This window comes from Motacilla alba, chromosome 8 (genome assembly GCF_015832195.1).
Source record: "Motacilla alba alba isolate MOTALB_02 chromosome 8, Motacilla_alba_V1.0_pri, whole genome shotgun sequence".
In the NCBI taxonomy this organism is placed as follows: Eukaryota; Metazoa; Chordata; class Aves; order Passeriformes; family Motacillidae; genus Motacilla; species Motacilla alba.
In genome coordinates, this window is record NC_052023.1 from 1,682,006 (window position 1) to 1,704,975 (window position 22,970).

Here is a 22,970-nt window from a genome sequence, read left to right on the forward strand (position 1 = left end):
AGCGAGGAGAAGCTCTCCAAAAGCTTTTAAGGCAAAAGCAAAAGGGGTTTGATTGTTGGACTTCCAAGAGCTGTTCCAAGAGGTTCTGGAAGCTCCTGTGTTCCTGGCAGAGCTGCAAGAGAACCCTGCAAGCACCTTCTGCTGGCAGGGAAGGTGAGGAACCACCAAAACACCTCTCCTTGAAGTAATATTGTAGTTCAAGTAATGAACACAGAATGGATATTAATGATATTTTGATACATTTTATCAGAAATTATTTGTCCCACGGTATCCAAGCACCAGCATGACTTTGGATTCCAAACTGGAAATGAATCCCAGCCTGGCTGATCCGCAGGGCATCAGCCGCAGAGCTCTGAGAGCACAAAGCAGAGGCTCAGGGGATTCCTGCACTGCCTGCTCAGCAAAAAGCCTCCACCAAATCCTGCACAAACACAGCACAACAGCAAATCCAGAGCCACTGAGGTTTCAGGAGAGGATCAGGAAAATAAAACCTTTAAATTGTTTGCTTTGGTGACTCTGAGCAGTGGCTGACCACTTCCAGAAACGGTCATTTCCCAAATAATGACCAACCAGCTAAAAAAAGGGTCTAAAACTTCCATCAATACATTTAAAGTTTCAATTTCTCAAGGCTGTTGATAAAACTGGAGGAACTGGAGTGAATTTTCAGTCCTGTTCAGCCAGAGAAGGAAACTGAGGCAGAATCATTTCAGTGCAGCCACTTCTCCACAGATCTATACTTATATACAGTTTATTTCACTAGAGATTTTAATTTTATACATAGTATAAAGGGATATCCTGGTATCACACATAGAGTTATTTTACTGTACTGTTTAAGAACCAATTTTTTACATAATACAGTATTAAGTACCATATTAATTAAAACAAGTGATTTTTTTTTAAAAACCTACATATAAATGGATGTTTACCATATGCACAGTGCAAGAACGGCTTGATATCATTGTAATCACAAAATGTGAATCTAAAATACAACACTGTGATTGAAAACATATTGATAATTATATGCCCTTTGTTGTAGACATGGATTAATCTTTGTTTGAATTACCAAGCAAGGTTAAAACTCCAGACAAACAGCAGCAGCTTCTCATTATGGTTTCAAGGTTTCTTCCACAGTAACCCAAGTTTTACAAAACACTGGTTTATCCCTACTTGTGGTCCAAGGAAACAGAAGAATGGCACAGATTCCATTTGGGATTATCTGGTAACTAATGCTAAAGAAATTCTTTATTACTTCCACACAGGAATCCTTTAAGGATGAGCGTAGAGATAAAGATGGAGAAGTTTCTGGGCAGATTCTGGGCAGACTTCTCTGCATTTTAGTAACGGAGTACAGGATTTCTCCTCTGCAGACAGGAAGACAATACTGGAATAGAAATCAGGCTGTAATATTTACAGGAAACAAGAGTGGAAAAGAAAGCAATCCTAATGTAAACAGCGAGGCAGAGAGGGCTTCTTCATTTTCCCTTTGCAGAGTGGGGCACTGGATGAAGGTCAGCTCCCAAGGAGCAGCTGTTTTCCTGGGAAGAGCCCCTTCCCCAGCACAGAATGCACGTGGTACTCGTTGAGAATCCCTAACAGGTTTTCTCCCCTCCCTCCCCCCAAAGTTTCAAGTTCAATAAATAGTAGAAAAATAATCCTTTACTTAAAAATCTTGAGATGCATTGTCCCAGGTCCTGCAGAGCAACGTGGGCACAGGGAGCTCTCCACCTGCAGAGAAGCCAGCAGCCTTCCCTGCTCTGTCTGGCACTTCTGGGCTCTCCAGCTGCAGATTCCTGCTCTTCCAGTTAAGGAAACCAAATCATCTCTGGCTCTTTAAGCTCTCTCTCTGCTCTTGGCTCAGCACAACAAACTCCAGCTGCTGGATAAACTCCCATCCCTGTTCCTGGAGGTCTAACGTGCCTCCTGCTCCATTTTTCTCCATGTTTTGGCAGGTCCATTCATCAAGCACGTTTGCGGGCCAGAGCCAACCTTCCACTTGTAAAAATGCAAAGCTCTGATGCCTCAGCTTGGTGGGGAAGCCTGTGAGGCTGTCCTTGGGGAGCAGCACAGTCCCCGTGGCTCTGGAGTGGCATCTGTGGTGTCCTCAGTGCACGGTGCCAGCAGCCTGCAGGTGGCGGCTGTGGTGTCCCCAGTGCCACAGCCTGCAGGTGGTGGCTGTGCTATCCTCAGTGCCACAGCCTGCAGGTGGTGGCTGTGTTGTCCCCAGTGCCACAGCCTGCAGGTGGCGGCTGTGGTGTCCCCAGTGCCACAGCCTGCAGGTGGCAGCTGTGTTGTCCCCATTGCCACAGCCTGCAGGTGGCAGCTGTGCTGTCCTCAGTGCCACAGCCTGCAGGTGGCAGCTGTGGCAGCCTGCAGGTGGTGGCGGTGGTGTCCTCAGCACTCGGCATCCACGGTGTGCACGGTGACAGCGGCCTGCAGGTGGTGGCTGTGGTGCAGGGTGGCGTGGTGCAGCCGGTAGTGGTGGAATTTGTGGCTCAGCAGCGCTGCCGTCTGCGGGGGCGTGTCCAGCTCCAGGTCCTCGTCGTGGGTCCCCACATCCACGCCAGCTGAGAGAGGGTCGTTGTTGCAGGGCGGGTTCTCGCTGTCCTCCTGAGGGCTCATGGTGCTGTAGCCTGGGAATGAACAGCAGCAGTGAGCACAGCAAGGCTGGATGCTCAGAATTCCCAGGGCTGGCTGGGCACCCTTCGTGGAATCAACACAGGGTGCTCAGAGAGGGAACAAAACTGTTTTGGTACTAGAACAAGCCCCAACAGACTCATCCTCTCCTCTAAGCCTGTGACAGATCCCTTTCCCTGCCACTCAGAATTCCCAGGGCTGGCTGGGCACCTTCATGGAACCACACAGGGTGCTTAGAGAGGGTGTAAAACAATTTTCTTAACTTCAGAACAAAAATCCAACAAACTCATCCTCCCCTGTAAGTCCATACTGGATCCCTTTCCCTGCCATCACCTTTGGTTCAAAGCTTTGGGGACCTGTGGTTTGTGCCACCCCAAACAGTAACAGCACCCACGTGTTCAACAGTTTGTAACAACAGAATTGATTTCAAACCAAAACATAAAACATACCACCCCCAAAAGATCTGTTCAGATATAACCTGGATTTATCCAAATCAGCTGTTACCACCCAGACCAGGCTGCAGGGCAAACAACTCCCCCTCAGCATCTCTAAAGGCAAAACCAAATGAAATTTAAAAGGAAGAAGATCTTGCTTGAATTGGAAATAAATCCTTCTCAAAAAACAAGGACTAAAGGCTGAGGAAGCACTGGTGATCCTGAGCATCTTGCTCAGGTTTTCAGCTGGAGACACCTAAAAGGAGGGTGGTAAAAATAGCAGCTGAGTCCCCAAAGCTGCCTCCCATTTCCCATGCTCTGAGTCATGGCTTGGAGCTGGCATGGAGGAATTGGGGAAGAAGCCTGGGCAGCCCTTTGAAGAAGATGGAATTACAGAAACTAAAAATAGCAGTGCACATTCCAGATGGAGGTAGACAGCTCCCCTGCTAACCCAGGATGACTAAAAGATGGGAAGGATTTGCTGGGACTGCAAGAAAAGGAGCAAAGGGAGCATTAATCTGGCAAATCTGCCTCAGCACAGGTAATCTCACCCCAAATCCAGGGTAATTCCTCCTAGAGCAAGATTGTCTAGGAGACATCTGTTCATCCACGTTCCAAGGCTTTGGCCTTTGGGTTTCCTGTCCCAATTCCATTAGTGCAACCAGAGTCTTAGTGCTGGGCCGTGTCTGCTGGAAGGTCCCCAGCCTTGCAGAGCTGACAGCTTGCAAACTGCCTTGTCTAGCCCTCCTCATTTCCTAATAAATTAAGCCTCCTCATGAGTCAACAGCATTATACCCTTCTAGCAGCTTTCCAGATTTAAGGGGATTTAGTCTCAGGGCAGGGGAGACACATCCCAGCCCCCCGAGCCTAATGGTGCCCAGCTTAAAGGTGCTGGAAGATCACAGAATCCTGGAATGGTTTGGGTTGGAAGGGCCATTAAAGATGATGCCCTTCCCACCCCTGCCATGGCAGGGACACCTTCCACTATCCCAGGGTGCTCCAAACCCCATCCAGCCTGGCCTGGGACACTGCCAGGGATCCAGGGGCAGCCACAGCTGCTCTGAGCAGAACAATTCCTTCCTAACCTCTGATCTAATCCCACTCCCTTTCAGCGTGAAGCCATTTCCCTTGTCCTGTCCCTCCAGTTCGCTCAGGGGGAAGAACCTTCTCCTGATCTCCAGCCCAACCCTCCCCTGGCACAGCTCCAGCCATTCCCTGGTCCTGTCCCTGTCACAGGGGGCAGAGCTGCCCCTCGGGAGGACATGGAGCACCCCAGTGAGATCTCCCCCAGAACAAACCAGGTCAGAATGTCCAACAGCAAAGCCAGAAGGAGCGAAGCCTTTAGTCAGGCTTTGCTTCTGCACGGAGCCAGCCTCCCGAGGGAGAAGAGCCCCCCAGCCCCGCGGGGGTCCCAGCACTCACCGTGGTCGCTCTCGGTGCCGGAGCGGCCCCAGTAGCGGCGGCGGCGCTCGGGGCTGTGCGCGTGGCGCTCGATCACGGCCGCGATGAACCGCGTGTTGCTGACTGCGACAGACAAACCAGCTCAGAGCGCTGCGGCCTGCGGGGCCTCTGCTGCGCAGGGCACTGCCCAGGCACACGGCAGCCAAGAGCTGGGCTTCACGTGCCTCAGCACCCAGCCAGGCTCCTCCACCTGGGCAGTGCCAGTGCTGAGGGCAGCAGTGTAAGGACTCAAAGGAAACAAAAAGGGATGTGGGGAGGCAGCAGATGCAAGCCATGAAGCTCAGATATGCTTATTTCTCCATCTTTGAGAGTTGACACGGCTTCAAATCTCGAGTATTATTTTAGTGAGGGCCCAGAGCCAGGGATCCAGTCTGACCTGGAGCTCCCCTGGAGTTTGGGTGCACCAGCTCCACTTAGAGCACACCAGGATCGTGCAAAGTGCCGTTTTTATTGGATGGCAGAGAACTGCAGGCACCCCAAATCAATGCAAAATGACTGCCATGTTTGCTGACCATACTTGCCAGACTTGGCTTCTGCTTTCTAAGGCCAAAAAAGAGGAAGGGTTTTCCATACCCCTGTGCTGTCACAGTGGCAATTTTTAAGCTGATCAGAGCTATTTCTGGAAGTGCTCATGACAAGGGGTTGTAAGGGGCAAAACTCCTCTGCACCCAATGGAGAATTATCTTTTAAAAGTGAAAAATGCCATTTTCAGCATGAGACTAAAGGTGCACTAGATGTCTGAATTAAAACATTGCTCTTTCATTTTCTACTGCTGATCAGCACAGGGCTTCCTCACATATTCAAATCTAGGGTGTTAAAAAACAAATGGCTGATTGAATCTCTGAGTTTTCCCCAGTTTTTTTGGTACTTACTGATTCCTCTGTCTTCATGGCTGTCGTCGTCCCTCTCGTCCCTGTCGTTCTCCAGGTTGGACATACGCACTGACATTTCTACACAGCGTTACAAACACAAAATACAGCTGCTGAGAGAAAGGTTCTGCACCATCTTACTGCCAGCTGCCACCCCAGGAACAGGAGCAGAAGCACTTTGTGTTACTGGTCTGAGCTGGGGGTGCTCTTCCTCCAACGTGGATGGGGCTGGGATAGCAGGAAATGCCTCATCCCACCTCCCCCTGAAAGGGACTCCTTAAAGTTCTGAAGGAACTGATTTACAGCAGAGCTGGGGGATGATCAAATAGAGGTAATTAGCTCTGATCACTTAAATTCCCAGAATGGCTTGGGTTGGAAAGGGCCTTAAAAGTCCATCTTTTTCCAGCCCCTGCCACAGGCAGGGACACCTCCCACTGTCCCAGGCTGCTCCAAGCTCTGTCTACCCTGGCCTGGAACACTTCCAGGGAAGTGTTCTCACCTCGGGATCTTTATCTGTGTACCAGTATCCCTTTTCCCAGCACAGTTTTGCCCCTCAGACTTCAGTGGTTTCATCTCTCTATGCACAGACATTCCATGAACATCACATGGACCAGAACCAGGAAACACAAGTGAAAGAAGACACGTGCCAAACCCAAGGCAAAAGGGGGTGAGAAGTGTGTCACTCCCACCAGCTGCACAAAATAAACACATGATGGATCCGCTGGGCCGAGCTGCAGAAAGCTGGGATTAGTGTCTGAGCTCTGGCAAAGCTTAGCTTATCTCCCTTTGGGTCTGGGCAGGCTCCCTGGGCAGCAGCAGCAGCTCTGGCTGTACCCAGGAGAGGGCAGCAAGACACAGCCCCTGGCCAGGCCCGGCTCCCTGCAGCTCCAACAGGACTGAACTCGGGGAAACACTGCAACAAAACCGGGGGCACGGCTTTGGGATTGCTTTTCCTTTGGGTTTAGCTGTGCTGCTGGGTTTTTTTCCATCCCCAACCTGTTGCTGAGTCCCTGAGTCGAGCTCACCCTGTGCTGCCAGCGGGGACATGTGCTGGTGGCTGCGGCGGTGGATCTGGTGCCGGTACGCGTACACGGCCAGCACCAGCACCATGATGCAGCCCATGATGCCTCCAGCCACGGGGCCCACGGGGGCACTCTTGATCATGTTCAGGGTGATCACCTCATCTCCTAAAGCAAAAGGGACAAAGCAGAGGGAGAACAACACCGTAAACGCTCTGCAGGAAGGGTTGAACCAACATGGAACACGGAGGAGCTCTGCAAGGATTTCTGTGTGCCTGACTGTGCTCACTTGGAATAGGAGGAGGAACTCAGAGAGGGTGCAGGAAGGGTTAAATCAGCAATATGGAACATGGAGAAGCTCTGCAAGGATTTCTGCGTGCCTGACTGTGCTCACTTGGAATAGGAGGAGGAACTCAGAGAGGGTGCAGGAAGGGTTAAATCAACAATATGGAACATGGAAAAGCTCTGCAAGGATTTCTGTGTGCTCACTGTGGAATAGAGAAGGAACTCAGAGAGAATACAGGAATGCACAGTTACACTCAGCTCCACATCAGGATTTTCCAGAAGGTGATTTTCACCACGTCTTCACTGCCTGGTGCACTCCTTATGCTGATTTAGCGTTGGCTAAGAGGTAAGGGCTATGTGCAGAACCTGCTGCATGTTCTGGGACACAAAGAGCTGAAGGAAGCACCTGCTCAGAAAGGCAGAGTTACCTATTGCTCCCAGGTCATCCACATAGGGACTCTTGGCTCCCACGATGCCACCAAAGCATTCCTTCTGAGGGGCACAGTAGGACTTGTCCAGGTGGGTCTTCCCGTCGCTGTCCACCATGCACCACTCGCAGTCCAGCACTCCAAAGCAATCCCTGCGTGGCAACACCCAAGTAGGACACGGTTACTTTCCAGTTTAGCACCTCTCCTCTGCTAAGCTCAGTCTGGGTTAGAGCCACGAGACACAGGGAGGCCAAAAGCATCTGTAAACCCTTAAGTACATGAGTTTAGCCAGAAAAAATTCCATGGAAGTGCTCAAGTACCACAAGGGAAGTTACATGGGGAAGCTGCATTTCCAGCATCCCCTTTCCATCCCTTTTGGTATTTTCCTGCACCACTCAGCCTGAGCAAAGGGAGAATCCTACTCGTAACTCCTCCAATAAGACATTTCTCAGTGTGGTGAAGTCTGGCTGCAGTTCCAGCCTTTCTCTGCAGCCTTTGGAAGAAGGAAGAAAGGATTTGGGCAGTCTGGTCAGAGCCTGGTGTGTTTTACCCATCTCAGGTCCCTGGAGACTGCTCATAACGAGCAAAAATGAGCCCCCAGTGCCAGGAACAGAACCTCATTCTGGCATCATGCTTTTTTTCCCCTGTATTTTTTTTTCTTTGAAACATTTAAAGCATTTCCATTGGATTACTTCCACAAGAGAGTATTCCAAGGGGTGGGGAAGGCCACCTTACCCACTCTCTGTCCTCTGGTTGCACTGGGTGTTGATGCACTGGGGGAGTGCATCCTGCAGGCTGGGATCAATGGCTGTGAAAGTCATCGGCTCCTGATGCACCTCACAGCTCGGATTCCTGCATGGCAGCAAAGAACAGAGCCCTCAAAGCACAATCCCTCCAAATCATCTTTACCTCCTGCATGTCATCTGCTTCACTGCACTGAAAATTCTGCCTGTGGGGTCTCAGCAGGGCAAACAGGGGATTTGTTCCTGCAGTGTGCTGGCTCTCACCTGCTCTCGGCGTTGGTCAGGTTCCCAGTGCACTCGTTCACCTCCAGTGGGCACTCACAGGGACACTCACACTCGTTCTGCTCCATCCTGCAGGGCAGAAAACACGGGGAAACCCATCAGACACCACTGGGATTGTAACCCCGTGGTGGTGCAGCTCTGGAGCAGCAGTTCCCATGGAAAAGGCTGAGCAGTGACTCTGCTCCTTCCCCAGGAACAGGGATTGCTCTGTCCTGCGGCAGGACTGAGGGTGATCCACCCCTGCATTCCAAAAGCAGGGAGTCCCTCAGATTTGGATGTAAGGATCCTTCCTGGCAGTGCCACAAACACCTCAGGATGGTGTGGGCAGAACCTCCTGGATCCCCCCAAAGAAAACCCCCCAGTCCATGTAAAATCACGGGAATTTCTATGCCATGGGAACTTCTGTATCTCACTCACAGTAACTGCTCTTGAGCCACTGGATCTCTCAGTGTCTGTCAGCATTACCTACCCAAACTGCCCTGGTTAAACTCTCTGACAGCCTGGCAGAGATCCCTGCACCTCTTACAGCGAGCACAGGCAGAGCAACTCTTATTTCCCCTGATTTCACACTGAAACAACTGATGAACTCACTGTGCTCCTCTGAACCCCAAAGCAGGGAAGAGGACAGGAGTGTCCCAGCCCAGCCAGTGTCACCTGTGGCAGTTGAGGCACAGCCTGTCCACCATGCTGCAGGCACAGAAGGCCAGCGAGTCGCACGTCTCGTTGACGATGCCCACGAAGGCGTTGGTGCCCGGGATCCTCGTCAGCCTGTACTTGGAGCAGTGACTGCCATGCACCAGGTTGGTCAGGTCGCCCTGGGCAAAAACAAGGTGTTAGTGGTGTCAGATGTTCTTTTAGGGAGCTGAGGACTCTCCCCTTCTCCAGGGATCCTGCAGAGCTGTGGGGACACGGATTCTGCCACGGCTTCCAGAGGTGGTGGCTCCCCTCAGGAGTTTTGGGAGGGAGTGCCATCCTCACAAAACAGAGGCTGATTAAGGAGTGGGTAAGTTTTGCTACCCAGATACTACTGGGTGAAAAGGCTTTGCTGATGATAGAAAGCAATTGGCTTAGTTGTGAAAATGAGATGTGGCAGCAGAGGTGACATTTCACTCCTTCCCAGTGCTTGCTGACCTGTCCCCACAGTGCCAGCCCTCAGTGACCTCCCCAAAGGCTCTGATGGGAGCCACCACCATGTGCTGGAAACCTCCTGAGCCTTAGAAAAAGCCACCACAGCACTGCCCAGCTCCTGCAGACTCCTTCCTGATTCCTTTCTACACGTTTCTGCTCCATCCTACACAATTTCCTTCCCAACATCACACTTCCCACTCGGCATTTCAAGTGTGGGGAAAATGTTTAAGCCAACCTGACATAAATCAATGTATTCTGACATGACTTGCAAATATTTTCCAATCTTCTCCCACAGTGTAACAGCTTTGGAATCACTGTGGAGGGACTTTGGCAGGGTGGATCTATGGCTCTGAGGGATGACAGCCCCTGGTTTAGACTTCTCACGAGAGGAAGCTCCCACAGGATCCACAGAGAGCACAGAGTGTGTAGGACCCCAGAGATTTCAGTCTCACAACTGACAGTCTGGGAATGCTCGCCAGTAAATGGATTTATATGGACACCTAAAGATAAGTTATTAGAGACCTGACAGGAGGATGTGACACTGGCCAGAGCTGGAGATGGAGGTCAGCTCAGATCCAAAGCAACACATCCCAGCACCAGCAAACTGCCCTTCTTCCCCTGATGCTGGCTGAGACCCTGCAGACAGCAGCCACACTTGGCCAGGGCTCGCATCCATAACCCCTGGAGGTCAGGGGACTCTGTTTGTGCAGCCTGGTTTGTGTCTGGAGAAGGGAACAGAGGCCAATCCCCACAGAAGGCTGGCTCCCAGCCCTGGCTGCTGAGCCTGCAGGGACTTGTGTTTCCAGCAGGAGAAACCCAACCCAACCGAAGCCCACTGAAAAGCAGAGCCAGAGAGAAACCACGCTCACCACTAAGCTGGTGTTGAATTTATAGAAGCGCTGCACGGTCCTGTCGCTGAAGCTGTTGCAGAGGTTTTTCTTGACGAAGTTGGGGTGGTTCAGGATGTCGTTTGCTACCAGAGGCTCCTAAGGGGGAAAGGCAGGATTTGATGCCTTTGGAATCAGACCCAAAGAGGAATGAGAGGTATGGAATAAGGCAAGGGAAAGCAGGCAGACCTTGTGTGTGATGTGCTGCTGCTCCACGGGCGCGTGGCCCTTGGGGTCGATGAGGGTTGGATGTGCCACCAGGTACCCTCTGTCCTCCATGATGAAGCACCTGCCCCCCAAAACACAGCGAGAGCCTCCTGTTAGACCTCCTTGGGCTTCAGGGCAACGGGGTGAAATAAAACATGGCCTTAAAGGGCTTTTAAAGGTTTCCATTCAACAGGGCCATGAAACAAATTCCCTGCAAAATGTCCTTAAAGAATGTGTTGGGTATTTCCCCGAAGCTTTTCCATCTGTTACTGCTCCAGAGAGCCAGGGCCATCAAGGAGTTGAAAACAGAGCTGATTAAAACCAGAAAGGAAAAGCCATCAGTGCATTGTCTGATTGGGGGAGAGCCAGAAATGAACAGAGCCTAATGAACTTGGAAAGCTTTAATGGTTTATTAATTTACTATGTGACTAATTAAAGAGAGATTTCACACTCTCCTTTAATGCCCTCCCCCTTCAGAATTCAATCTGAGTGGGGATAAATCACTCCTGCTCCACTCCCAGCCCTCCCAAGCTTTCCTCTCCCTTTTCAGCTCTTCCCACGTTGGAGCTGTGTCCCAGTCCAGAATCCAGGGAGCTCAATCCATCCCTTTTTCCCTTTTCCCCCCTCTCCTGTTTCCATGGCCACAGACAGCAGCGCTGGGGAAGACGCAGGAGCCCTGGCCAGGGTGGCACCGACATCAGGGACTTGGTGGCCACGGAGGGGACAGGGGGAGCTTAAAACCCCACTTGATGTTCCCAAAAGCTCAGCAGGGTGGCAGCCACAGCACTGGAACGGTGGGAATCTGCCTGGATCTGGGGCTGGAGCAGCTTCCAGTGGGATTCCCATGGCATGTGTCAGGTACCCACAGCAGCTCGGGGGGAGCAGAGAGCAGGGGAAGCCTCTGGGCTCTTCAGGGGTACAAAGAAGGAAAACTTGGAGGTTTTGGGGGTTTCCATTAGAAATACATATAGGGATGATGTGGTGTTTGCTCTTTTTCCTGACAGGAAAAGCTTAGGAGAGATACACTGCAAAACCCCAAACACCTGTGTTTGTATCGAGACTGGATCCAATTCCTACATCAGAATGGTCTGAAAAATATCCTCAAAATTCCTCACTTGGGGAATGCAGGAACAGAATAAAGCATCTGACCTTGCTGATCAGCAGCAGTTTTTTACTGGGAGGGAATGATGCCAAACCAGAAATCCTGATTTGGTTTTTTTTTATATGCTATAAAATATATAGAAAAATACCCAAACCAGAAAAGAACTGGGACGACAGAAAACCACTTCCCTCCCCAAATTTAAGGTTTAAAAACAAACAAGGAACCAACAGCAATGCCCAAACCACGTTATCAAGTTACTCCAGATCCAAACCAGAATTTATCCCACCCCCACAGGACTTTTCAAAAAAGGAACAATTCAGATACCCAGGGGTCTGACTGAAATTGGATACTCCAGATGAAATCAGACTTCTTCTGCCTAGGCTGTGCTATGGACTTCTGAGAAAAAACATCCCAAAATTGTATTTGAATAATTGGAGTTAAAATAACTGAGATCCTGTATCATTCTTACACGCTCACAGGAACTAAATAGGTTAAATTAAAACAAACAGGAGAACTGGGAAGTGTGTTCATTTAATAAGCAATGTTTTTTCTACCCAGAATTTCAAAGAAGTCTAAATATAACCAAAAAAATCAAATCAAATCTGTTATCTTCTGCTTTTGTAATCCTGCAGATTGTTTATTTAGCTGATGGCAATTTGACCTGGAATAACAAAAACATCCACATAATCTTTATGAGAAGGACAAGCACGAGTTCTACTGGAAATCAGAGAACACACACTGAAAGTAACAGAATCCTTGGAGAAATGAAGTTGGAAACGACCTCTGGGTCATCTGGTTAAAGAAAATAAATATTTTATTTATTTTTACCTGATTTTGTTCCCCCCATCTTGGTTACAAACTGGCAGCAGGTCCATGAGGACTTTGTAGAAATATCTGAGGGTGAAGTCGATGCCCATCACGGCCACGGAGTGTCCTGAGGACATCTGAGCACTGCAGGGAGGGGGAAAGGGAGAAATTATAAATATTATAAATAATAAAAAATAATTTTCATTCAGGGCAATAATAATAATATTAATTCCTATTTTAATCACCCTTTGTACAGCCAGCACAGGAGACAGCCCAGGAGTGGATCCCACCACCTACAGACATTTAATCCTGAGCGACAGAAATTAGGATTAAAAATTCCCCATCCACAGAAACAAACAGAGGATGCAGCCCTGTATTTTCCAATTCTCCCCAGCTGAAGGAGTTACCTGCACCTCTCTCTGCTCAGCCCCCAGCAGGATGAATCAATGTGAAGGTGCCAGACTTTGAGCGAAATCCCTAAAACTCCAGAGTGTGGGAGTGACTATGAATGGCAGGCAGAAAATTAGAAGAAAATGACATTTCTTAGGGTGAGTTATGAAAAGGATCCTGTGATGCGGTGGTGTGCAGCAGCCTGAGGCTGCATTTTGTCCTTCCTCCATTCCTAGCACCCCAGTGCTCCCAGTCTGCTCCCAGTAGCACTGAGAGGCCACAGCCAGACCAGTCCCCTCTCACCCCTGCAGGACACAAAAGGATCAGCTCAAGGGTGTGGGATTTGCACCCATGTGGACCTCACACCTCTGACTTGCTGCCGTTCAGATTTCACTTTTCTCCTTTATTCAATCTCTGAAGGCAGGAATAAAAACGTTTAGAAAAAGAGAAAGAATGCAGATGCTGCCAGGCCCAGCTGGAGTGCACAAACAGCTCCGGCCACCCCTGCTCCATGGAAACCCAGCTCTGTTTACTGGGCTGAGGTTTGTTTGCTTTCCAAAGAGGTGCAGTGGACATGCAGTCAAATCTAATTTGTAGACAGAGAAATATAGATTTTTAAAACCTGCATCTAATTTATTGTTCCCATTTCCTGGAGGAGGAAGGGAAGGATGGCAGTGAAGCAGCACAGACACATTTCATGTGTGACAAGGCATCAGGCTCTGAAGTTCTGCTCTGTCCTAACAGACATAAAGCCATTAGGATGTTGTAAATATTTTAGCTTCATTTTCAAGCATTAAATCCTCCTGCTTTGCTGATGCCAACTGCATTAAACCACATCAGGCATAAATCTTCTCTTCCCAGCCTCCATAAAAAGGAATAAGATACACATAAAATGGGAATGAGAGGTGTCAGCTCTGGCTGCCCTGATGTGGGTATTTAAACCCTCCCAGCAGTCCCTAATGCCAAAATTCCTGTTAACTCCACAGATTCCTCCCCACCCCTCTGGATTTGGAGCTCAGGCCTCTTTGGGGATTATAACCACATGTGACTATGAGCTTCAGAGGTCGTATTTACCCAGGAATCACACTCACATCTGCCAAACTTTGTTTAACTGCTCTTTAATCATGTTCTAATAACCCACAGGAGCTTTAAGTTCTTAGAGCTGAGTAAACCATCCCTTGCTAGATAAAAATCAGAATTTTGATGAATTGCACTTCTCTCCTTACAGAAGTATTTCCCCTAAGTAAATTCCTCTGTGAGAAGCACCACACAGGGGCTGGGGCTGAAAATGCTCCTGTCAGAACACACAGGCAGAGGTGCAGTGCTGGGAAATCCCACACAGAGCAGGGGAATCTCTGGAAGAGCGGAGGAGCCACCTCCTGATCCCTGCTGGCTTTGGGGTCCCTGGTTCCCAGTACAGCACTGGAAGTTCCCCTGCTATGGTGGGCTGTTGGGTAGGGAGCTTGGAGGAGACTCCATGTAAAAACCAGGGCAAGCAACTGCTGTTTTGGGAATTTGGGAGAGCTTGGGACAGCAAGGCTGGGTGCATGTTCCATAAACTGGGCTCCTTTAAACATCCTGCACCCCTAACCCTGGCCTCAGCCTGGGACCTGGCCAGGAGGGAGCTGGAACAGCAACAGTCCTGTTCTCCAGGAAAAAGTCATTTCATAGAACCATGGAATATCCTGAGCTGGAAGGGCCCCACAGGGATCATCCAGCCCAGCTCCTGGCCCTGCTGTTCCCACTCCCATCTGTTCCCAGCAATCCTGGAAGGGCTCTTGGAGATCCACAGGCTTTGGAAGCCCAGAAGTGCTGGACTGAAGCAGCCCAGGAGAGGAGCTCCCCAGTCCCTGGAGTAAGGACAGCTCTGTCCTTAAACCTTTTTGTGGCCTCCAGTTCCTTTCCAAACACCTCCCTGCTCCTTAAAACCCCACAAGTGGAGGTGTGGGGGACTTCAGGAAACGGGGACCTTGGCAGTCCTGATGGAGAAGGATTGAACTTCCAGCAGAGAGGGAACAGGAGAGCAATCCCTCTCCTCCTCCCAATTCCTTGGATATCCCAGCTCGTTTCCATCCAGGAGCACTTTACCACCAATCAATCCTTACTTTTTTTTAAATATAAATATGCTGTTATTACTCCTCTACCAATAAAGGCTCAGAATTCACATACTCCTGTAAACTGGATTTCTCCCAGGGTTCCAATGCCCCATTTCCACAAGGTCAGATGACATTCCACCACCAGCACTTTAGGTTTAGCTTTGTTGTCAGTTCTTGAGCACACAGAGTCACCCAGCTCTGGTAATTCAGAGTGCTCCTGCGTGCCCCAAAGGCGCAGAGCCTCTCACCTGGAGGAATGGACAGTGTGGCTGATGGTCACCACATAGCCAGCCCCTCCCACGTCCAGGTAGGGCCCAGTAAAGGTGATTAGTCCTGGATTGGCCACTGCATGCAGGTACCTGAGGGAAGCCAAAAGAAACGCTCACAATCAGTGCCAAAGCCTGTAACATCAAGACAGAATCCTTGACTTTCCCAAAATAACACTGAATTTCGGACACTGTGAACAACAGGCACCAAATTACTGGTTTTCAATATCAAACAAGTACCTAAACACAACAAGGGCTCCAAACTAACCCAGCCTGGCTCAATAAATTGTCTCCCAGTAGATCCAGCTGCATTGAAAAGGCTCAGTTTACTTCTGCACAGAACACATTTAATGTAATTTCAGACATTTTCCCCCAGAACAATGCAGGACTTGGTGCCAGCAGTCTCAAACTCAACTCTGGCAAAATGATTACATTGCAAACTGAGGAGAAAAAACAGAAGTGAGGCAAGAAAATTCAGAAATATCAGACAGTGAGTATAAATTACAACCTCTTAAAACTTCCATCAGCATAAAATAAGCCACAGTCACAGGAGAGTTGGTAAAACTGTCCTAGGAAAGTTGATAAAACTTTTGGCAACACTTTCCTGTAAGAAAAAGTGACCACTTTGCTTCTCCCTACCCAGAGCACCCACCCATGAGCAGCTTAACCCACTTCAGCTTTATTCCCAGTGTTTGACTTGCACCTTCTTCCCACAACACTACAAATCTCAAGGAAAACAGGGACAGGAGAGCTGCCAGGAGCACTGCAGAGCCACAGGGGTGGGATCTGTGCCTTTCCCAGTGTGGAGCACCTGGCTGGCTCCTTCCCACAGATCCCAGCCTTTGGAGCACACCCAGAGCCTGCTCCCATCTGGAATGTCCCCAGCTCTCTGCCCAAATCAGATGCTGCTGCATAATTAATCCCTCCTTGAAAGCAGTGAGGAAACCCACAGTAAACAGACAAAAAGGCTCAGATATGAACAACCAAAAAGGGCCCAAGGAGCTCAAACACTCCTGAATTAGCTAATCCCTGAAGGGGACGCTCATTTTCTGAATATTTATGTCCCCATCTGCCATAGCTGGGCTATGAAACACCAACTATCCCACAAAATAAAAAAAAGGCCTGAAATTAGAACCAATAAATGTCTGAACTGCATTTAAGTTTTGAACTTTTTCCCCATGCTGAAAACATTTTTAACTAAATTAAAAAAAAAATAAATCAAAAAACAAACACCCACAGGCTACGAAATCAACTCCAAAACCGAAATCAACTCTAAATATTTCCCTTCTTGCCCTGGGAGATGATTCAAAGCCTCGCTGAAGGGACCCTAAAAACTCACCATTGTCTCCTGGTGGGATCAAATGCTTTGTCCATGAGGGAGCCGGGGTAGATGCGCAGCACCCCATTGGGGGTTGCTATGTAACGCCTGACAATGTAACTGTTGAGGCCACTGATCTCCATCTGGGTCATCCATTCATCCGTGCCGTGACTGGTTGCCATTACTTCATTCCTGACAGAGAACTGCAAAACAAAGGCAGAGCTGGCAGGGTTCCTGCAGCACTTGCATGGCAAGATAATAAAAGCTTCCCCGAGAGCCATCGGGGATCATCTCGGCTCAATTACTTGGTTCAAGGCTTCTCACACCAGACATTCCAAGCAGATTATTAGAATGAAGTATTGGTGGTGTTATCTCTGCGGCTTTTCTTAACTTGGAGTAAATATAAATATTGTGCTGCTCGCACAGAAAATAGAGATTTCTCAATTGTATGCCTAGGAACACCAAGGTTTCTGCTAAGTACTTAGTGTGGGTTTAACTTTTCTAGCGTTTGTTTCAAAGTCCTGCCCCTCTCCTGTCCCCACTCTTAGATCAGATGTTGGGAAGGAACTCCAGGCTGGGAGGGTGAGGTTGTCCAGAGAAGCTGTGGCTGCCCCTGGATGCCTGGAAGTGTCCGAGGCCAGGCTGGAGTGATGCCTTTCTTGAGGCTTACCTAAAAACAGAGGCCAGACAAAATTAAGGGAATAAAACGTGGTTCTATTTATTGAGGGGCCTTCAGGTGCATTTAGGGTGAACAAAGCCCTCCCAGGGGCTGCACCACGAGTCACAGGTTTTCACATTTTTGTAAGTCTGGTCCATTTGCATATTGGGGTAATCTCCCAATTTCACTTCAGGTGATGAAGTCATTCACCCCAAGTCTGCTGCCCCCAACTCGCTTTTGTTTACATTTCTGACCCCCAGGCAGTGAGGAGTCCCTGACTGCCAGGCCTGCAGAGGAATTGCTGTGCCTGCCCAAAACGGGACAGCAGCAGCTCACGGTGGATACGGAGTTCAGAGTTATGCACTAAAGAACTGCAGGGTCACAAAGACAGAAAAACAGAAAAGCCAAAATCCCAGGGCACCAGGAGCACCCTGCACTAGCGGAAGGTGCTGGCCATGGCAGGGATGGGGTGAGATGGGCTTTAAGGTCCCTCCCAAGGCAAACTGCTGGGATTTGGGGATTGCAGGAGCAGCCCCAGGGGGTGCAGGTGCCCACCTTGAGGCCGGGGTTGGCGATGAGCCGCGTGTTGTCGCTCAGGTAGGCCGTGTAGTGCTCCACCATCCGCTTGGTCTCGGGCTGGCTCAGGTGCTCGTAGGGGGAGGAGAAGCTTCCTGCAGACAGCATCACTGTGGGGCTCTCTGCAAACACCAGAACAGCAGGAATTTCAGCGTGATGAGCTGTACATATGGCAGGTGAGGGTGTCTGTACCACGGGAGGGTCCCCGAGGTGCTGTCCCTATGGCAGGAATGACCCTGCTGCTCTCCCACACCTCAGCACACAAAGTGCCCAACTGTGGAACAGGTTTTACTGTGACTTCTGTGAGCCAGAGAGAAGTTTGATAAGAGGATCCACGTTCACCCCTGAAACAATTTCCTACCAAGGCTGTTGACACAGAAACCAAGACAGAAAGAAGGATAAATAAGAGAAAGCTGCAACTATTCCAATGAGCACTTTGTCTCTTGTGACCAACGGGTAAAGTGTAAACTTCTGAGCTTTGTAAGAATGTATGAAAAGCGTGCATGCCATGATAAAAACAGTTTGAAGCCTTCTGAAAATGGAGTGTATTTGTATTGTCTCCATCTCAACTAGAACACCCAGCTCCTGCAGGACACTCTGGACTGGGAGGGAGGGCAGGAAACATCCATTTTTCCACCCAACCCAGAGCACTTCCCAGTGCAGTTTCATCCTAAACTCAGGCTGAACATGAATTCCTCCATTTCTTGCCTTGAAACACAGAAGTCACAGCATCAGCCCCCTCCTCTGATCTCTGTGTGTCATTTGGTATTCAATGCCCTTGTTCCCAAAGCCTCAATAATTTCTGAACTATTCTGAATGCTTTCTGTGAGATTACAGAAGCTGGTTTCCCTTAAGAAAAAATGATGGGCTAAAGAAGAAATTAAGTACCCCTGTTTACGTTAGATATCCCAGAGGAAAATGAAAATGAGCATTTTCAGTTCCAGGGAATGAACATCTGGAGAATCCCAAGTGCAGAAGAGGAGCTCCCCAATAAAAGTGCAGCTGTCTGGAGTGGTTTTCAGAACAAACTCAAAAGCAAACTTTCATCATGCAAAATCTGCAAAACCAGACAGCTTTTCCTTTTTAAAAAAGAGAAATGATTATGATGATGCAGGGCTGAGGGTTGAGAAGATCTTTTCTGAGGATTTGACCCATGGAACCCAAATTCCCTGCGTGGAATGGTCTCCAGAGGAGAAACTGCAGTGCAGTATGTGAAGTGTTCTGCTTTTAGTCACATTCCTGCCAAACACATCCCCACACATGTGCTGCAGTCCCCACTTCCAAACTTGTACTCAAGCCCTTCATCTGCTTCCCAGAGCAAATATTCTGATTTTGCTTTGCATGAAGTTTTTCCACTTGACAGCTTAGTACTGCATTTTTGGGATATTGTCCATTTATATCTTTCTGGATATAAAATAATCCAGATTAGGCATCACAATAAAGGAAAAAAATCCCTGTGTTTTAAACAACTGGCAAAGCAATTTCCACAGGTTTGTCAGGTCCCTCCTCCAGTCTGATCTCACTGAGCTATTCTGCAGGGCTCCAAAGAGCTAAGAAAAATTTCACAACCGTGCCACTAATTCACCACGAGACCTTCAAACCCTGCTACAAGCAGAATTATTTCATTCAGAACTTCTTATAGTACAGATTTAGGGACCTCCCAAGATTATATCTAAATATGCCAGCCTGCAGTGTAGGATGTTTATGTCAAACCCCTCTGTTCTTGGGATATTTCTGGGTTTTAAGTTCTCCATCTTTCCCAGACACTGGAACTGCCATGGAGATTGTCCCTTTTTCCCAGCAATGTTTGAAATCAGTCAGGAAGAGCAGAACCACTTTAGCCTATCAAAACCTGAGAGCTTTGAAGCAGGTGAGGAGGGTCTGGAAACCATCAGAGCACTGAAGCTCTCCTTCTCCCCAACAGGCTTAACCTCTGCCTCTGAAGGTATTCAGTGCTTCTGGCAGTGAAAAACTCCCACGAATCCAAAGCAAAAGAGCAGCAGAGTCCTGCACAACTGCCTGGGACTTCATCCTACTCTGTTACTGCTCAGGGAGGTGCTTCAGAGCCAGGAGAGGACTTGGGGTAAGCTTGCTGAGACACCTCCACTGCTCCCACTGCACTCCCAGGGCATTTATCTCCTACCCTGACCAGCAGCCCCACTCGTTCATCCTGCAAGAAGTGAATTTGTTGGTTAAAACCTGGTGCTGATGGTAACAAAGTTATGGATTCAATCCCTGGGCAGGCCCTTCCCTCCAGAGCTGCCATGATCCCTGTGGGACCCAGCTCGTGCTGGGATTCTGGAAGAGCTCAGCACTGCAGGTCACTGTGACCAAGGAGAGCTGTGAGAAGGCAAAAGCTGATCAGAAAATCAGCCTTGGAAATAAAACCTTCCCAAGGGAAGAATATCTCCCATGTTTTTTTGAGCTGCCACACTCTACAGAAACACACAGGAGGTGTGACTGTGCCAGGCTGGACATCAGCAGGAATTTCCTCATGGAAAGGGTGGAACTGCCCAGGGAGGGTTGGAGTGCCCATCCCTGGAGGTGGCACTCAGTGCTCTGGGCTGGGGACAAGCTGGGGATTTTTCCTGGAGGTTTTTCCCAAGCTGGGTGCCCCTGTGTCCCTGAGGTGGCCAGGCCAGGCTGGCAGAGGCCCTCACCCAGGGTGGCCAGCTGCTTGAAGTGCAGGCAGGCGTTGGGCTGGCCCAGCAGGTCCAGCCTGTGGTAGAGCAGTTTGCTGCTGGGGACAGTGTTGAGGTTCTTCAGCTGCTTCACGGGAATTTCGGGCTGGATCACCACCACACACAGGATGAAGGACGTGTCCTGCACCTGCAAAACACCAGCCAGTCACCAAACAGAACCAAACTGTGGGGGATGAATGGAATTTCTGTGTCTCAGAGCCACCGAGCTCTACAAAAACCACTTTGCCACAGTTAACACAGAAAATAAAAATACTGTAATCTTTTTTTTTTCCTGAAAACCAAACAAGACTTTCATTTTGTTGCTCAATTAGCAATAATTTCTAATTCTAACACTGTTTCATAGATATTTTTGTCATTAACAGGGGAGAGGCTGCAGGTTTCCAGTTGCTGGACACACACTGGTGTTACCTTTATGGAGAGTACAGACAAATTAACTCTCAAATGCAAGATTTTATTATTTCCACTCTTAACTGTGTGCTGCATGTGCCACATGTTTTACTGATTTGGGTATTTTAAGGACTCTAAATTACACCAGACCAGCAAACCTTGGAGTGTCCCAGCTGCTCTGCAGAGGGGGTTTGGTATTAAATGCAGCATTACAATCTTAGAAAATCAGCTCCAGACACCTTCCTGTGTGAATTTCTGTTAAACAATGACAGATTTAATCTCTTAAAACTGCTCAGCTTAATCCTTCAGGTTGGATTTAACTTAATACTGTGAAATGATCCACAAGTACCTTCTTGAGTTTGTTGGCACAAAGCAACCAATTCTTGCTGGCATCGGTGAATTCACCTGGATTATGTTTAACCTCAGATTCCATTTTAACCCCAGGGCTGAGATTAGTGATCAGATATTCCCAGACTGAAGGAAGGACAGCAGCAGAGCCATGAATTCCCTCTGTGCCATCCCACACTTGTTTTCCTCACCATTTTCCAGGCATAGCTGACATTGTAGGCTTCTTTCCCAATCTCCCTCAGCTTGTTGACGTGCCAGGACAGCGAGGAGTTCACAGGAACTGTGATGATCTGGCTGCCCAAGGGAATGCTGCAGTGGCAGATCAAACATCCAGCAGTTTATTAAACACTGAGCAAAACTGTTAGGACTTCAGCAAAATCCTTCTATTGTGTGTTTATATAATTATCATAAGAATTGAAGGAATTAACTGTTATTTGTGCTTGGTGAAGGAAAGCATATGTGTGCTGCAAATGCACTTATGTACCCCCACATTTTGAGCTTAAAAATTCTCAGAATAGGCAAAGGATAAAGAAAAACCCAGACCAAACAGTGGGAAATCTTCCTGACAGGGAAGAGAGAGATTAGAAGGAACATTCCCCACATCAGCTGGGAAACACTACACAACAAATGACGACTGAAAAAAGTTGGGAGGAAAAATCAAACCAGAATTGTTAATGGGGGGAAAAATCCATCCAAGTATCCAGATATTGCATGAAAAGGAATTTTACCTTATACATTGCCAAATTCCTCTAGAAACACTGCCAGTGCTGCTCGTTTAGGAGCTGCAGCCATTCCTTACCTGAGGATGTTCTGGCGCACCAGCTCGAATTTGGGAATGTTCTCGTAGTGGATGATGTCTGTGTGGAGGGGAGGCTCAGACAGCAGGTAGGGCCTGGTCAGGGAGGGGTGCATCAGAGTGTATCCTAAAAAACAAACACACGGCCCCAAACGTGGAATGCATTGCAAAACTGAGCCTAGGAGAGATATTTTAGGGGGAAAAACAAATAGACAGTAATTACATAGAATTTTGGCAAAGATGGCAGTGACCAAACAATCTCATCATCAAAGGGGTTGCAAATGGAAACCAGCTTGAAAAATTCAGCAATAAAATAAGCAGGATCAGAGGGAAAGAGCTGGGCACACACATAACACCAGTTTTGCCTCTTTCCCAGAAAGCCTTGGATGTCACAGGTGTAGGAAATCCCCACAGCAAGAGTTTCCAAATCAGAACTCCAGGACAGAAGTTTGAAGTCATGAATCCACCTAAAATCTTCAGCAACATTCAGGAAAAACTAACCAACAACATGCAATTCAACTTTTAATAAATATTATCATTCATTACTCAGAAATGTGAGAATTCAGAATTGGTGGTTCACAAACTCAGTGGGACTAGAGGAGATGATCTGAGTCCAAATTACCTTTATTATCAATGAGGAAGGTGTAGGATCCCAAGGAGTCCTGGTAATAGGTGACATCTTCCAAGATATAGGCAAGGTTGACATCTACTCCAACAATTCCCAGCAGGAGGTTCCCAAAGTAACAGGGTTTACTGACAGTCATTATCAGGCCTTGGAGAGAGAGAGACACCACAAAACCATCAGAAATATCATCTGGTTCATTCTTTTGAGAGGAAACAGAGCATTTTGAGACGTTACACAATTAAATTTTGTATCCATTCCATGCTGGAATATGGCCAGGGAAGCTCAGCAGGGTTTCTGTTGCGTCTGGCTGTTGTCAGATATTCTCCCTAATTAATCTCTGCTCCTGATAGTGGCCTGAAGTATATTCATCCATTTATTAGAACACACACACCACAATTGGTGTCTGAGGGGTTGTCAGTCTCCGAGTGGATTCCTTATAGGTATAAAATAAATTTGTGTAAAAAGCCAACAGAGTATTCTCTTCCTTTAACAGAATTTAATGCCATTAAAAATAGGATGGAA

General features: G+C 48.4%; 1 protein-coding gene across 2 annotated transcripts in view; it reads right to left on the bottom strand.

The window, feature by feature from the left end:
• Positions 1-730: 730 nt before the first annotated feature.
• CACHD1 (cache domain containing 1) overlaps positions 731-22,970 on the bottom strand; it is an 88,565-nt gene continuing 66,325 nt past the window's right edge. Inside the window, exons 10-27 of one of the 2 annotated variants that reach the window (XM_038144307.1) lie at positions 22,446-22,595; positions 21,827-21,950; positions 21,219-21,336; positions 20,251-20,419; positions 17,570-17,712; positions 16,378-16,559; positions 15,021-15,131; positions 12,308-12,430; positions 10,360-10,459; positions 10,153-10,269; positions 8,810-8,970; positions 8,138-8,224; positions 7,866-7,982; positions 7,131-7,282; positions 6,424-6,585; positions 5,402-5,479; positions 4,491-4,592; positions 731-2,630 (exon numbers count right to left, since the gene is read on the bottom strand). In XM_038144307.1, the coding sequence (XP_038000235.1) occupies positions 2,392-2,630; positions 4,491-4,592; positions 5,402-5,479; positions 6,424-6,585; positions 7,131-7,282; positions 7,866-7,982; positions 8,138-8,224; positions 8,810-8,970; positions 10,153-10,269; positions 10,360-10,459; positions 12,308-12,430; positions 15,021-15,131; positions 16,378-16,559; positions 17,570-17,712; positions 20,251-20,419; positions 21,219-21,336; positions 21,827-21,950; positions 22,446-22,595 (2,435 nt within the window). In that variant the 3' untranslated portion in view covers positions 731-2,391. The remainder of the gene's footprint in view (positions 2,631-4,490; positions 4,593-5,401; positions 5,480-6,423; positions 6,586-7,130; positions 7,283-7,865; positions 7,983-8,137; positions 8,225-8,809; positions 8,971-10,152; positions 10,270-10,359; positions 10,460-12,307; positions 12,431-15,020; positions 15,132-16,377; positions 16,560-17,569; positions 17,713-20,250; positions 20,420-21,218; positions 21,337-21,826; positions 21,951-22,445; positions 22,596-22,970) is intronic. The other variant, XM_038144308.1, reaches the window with a different exon arrangement.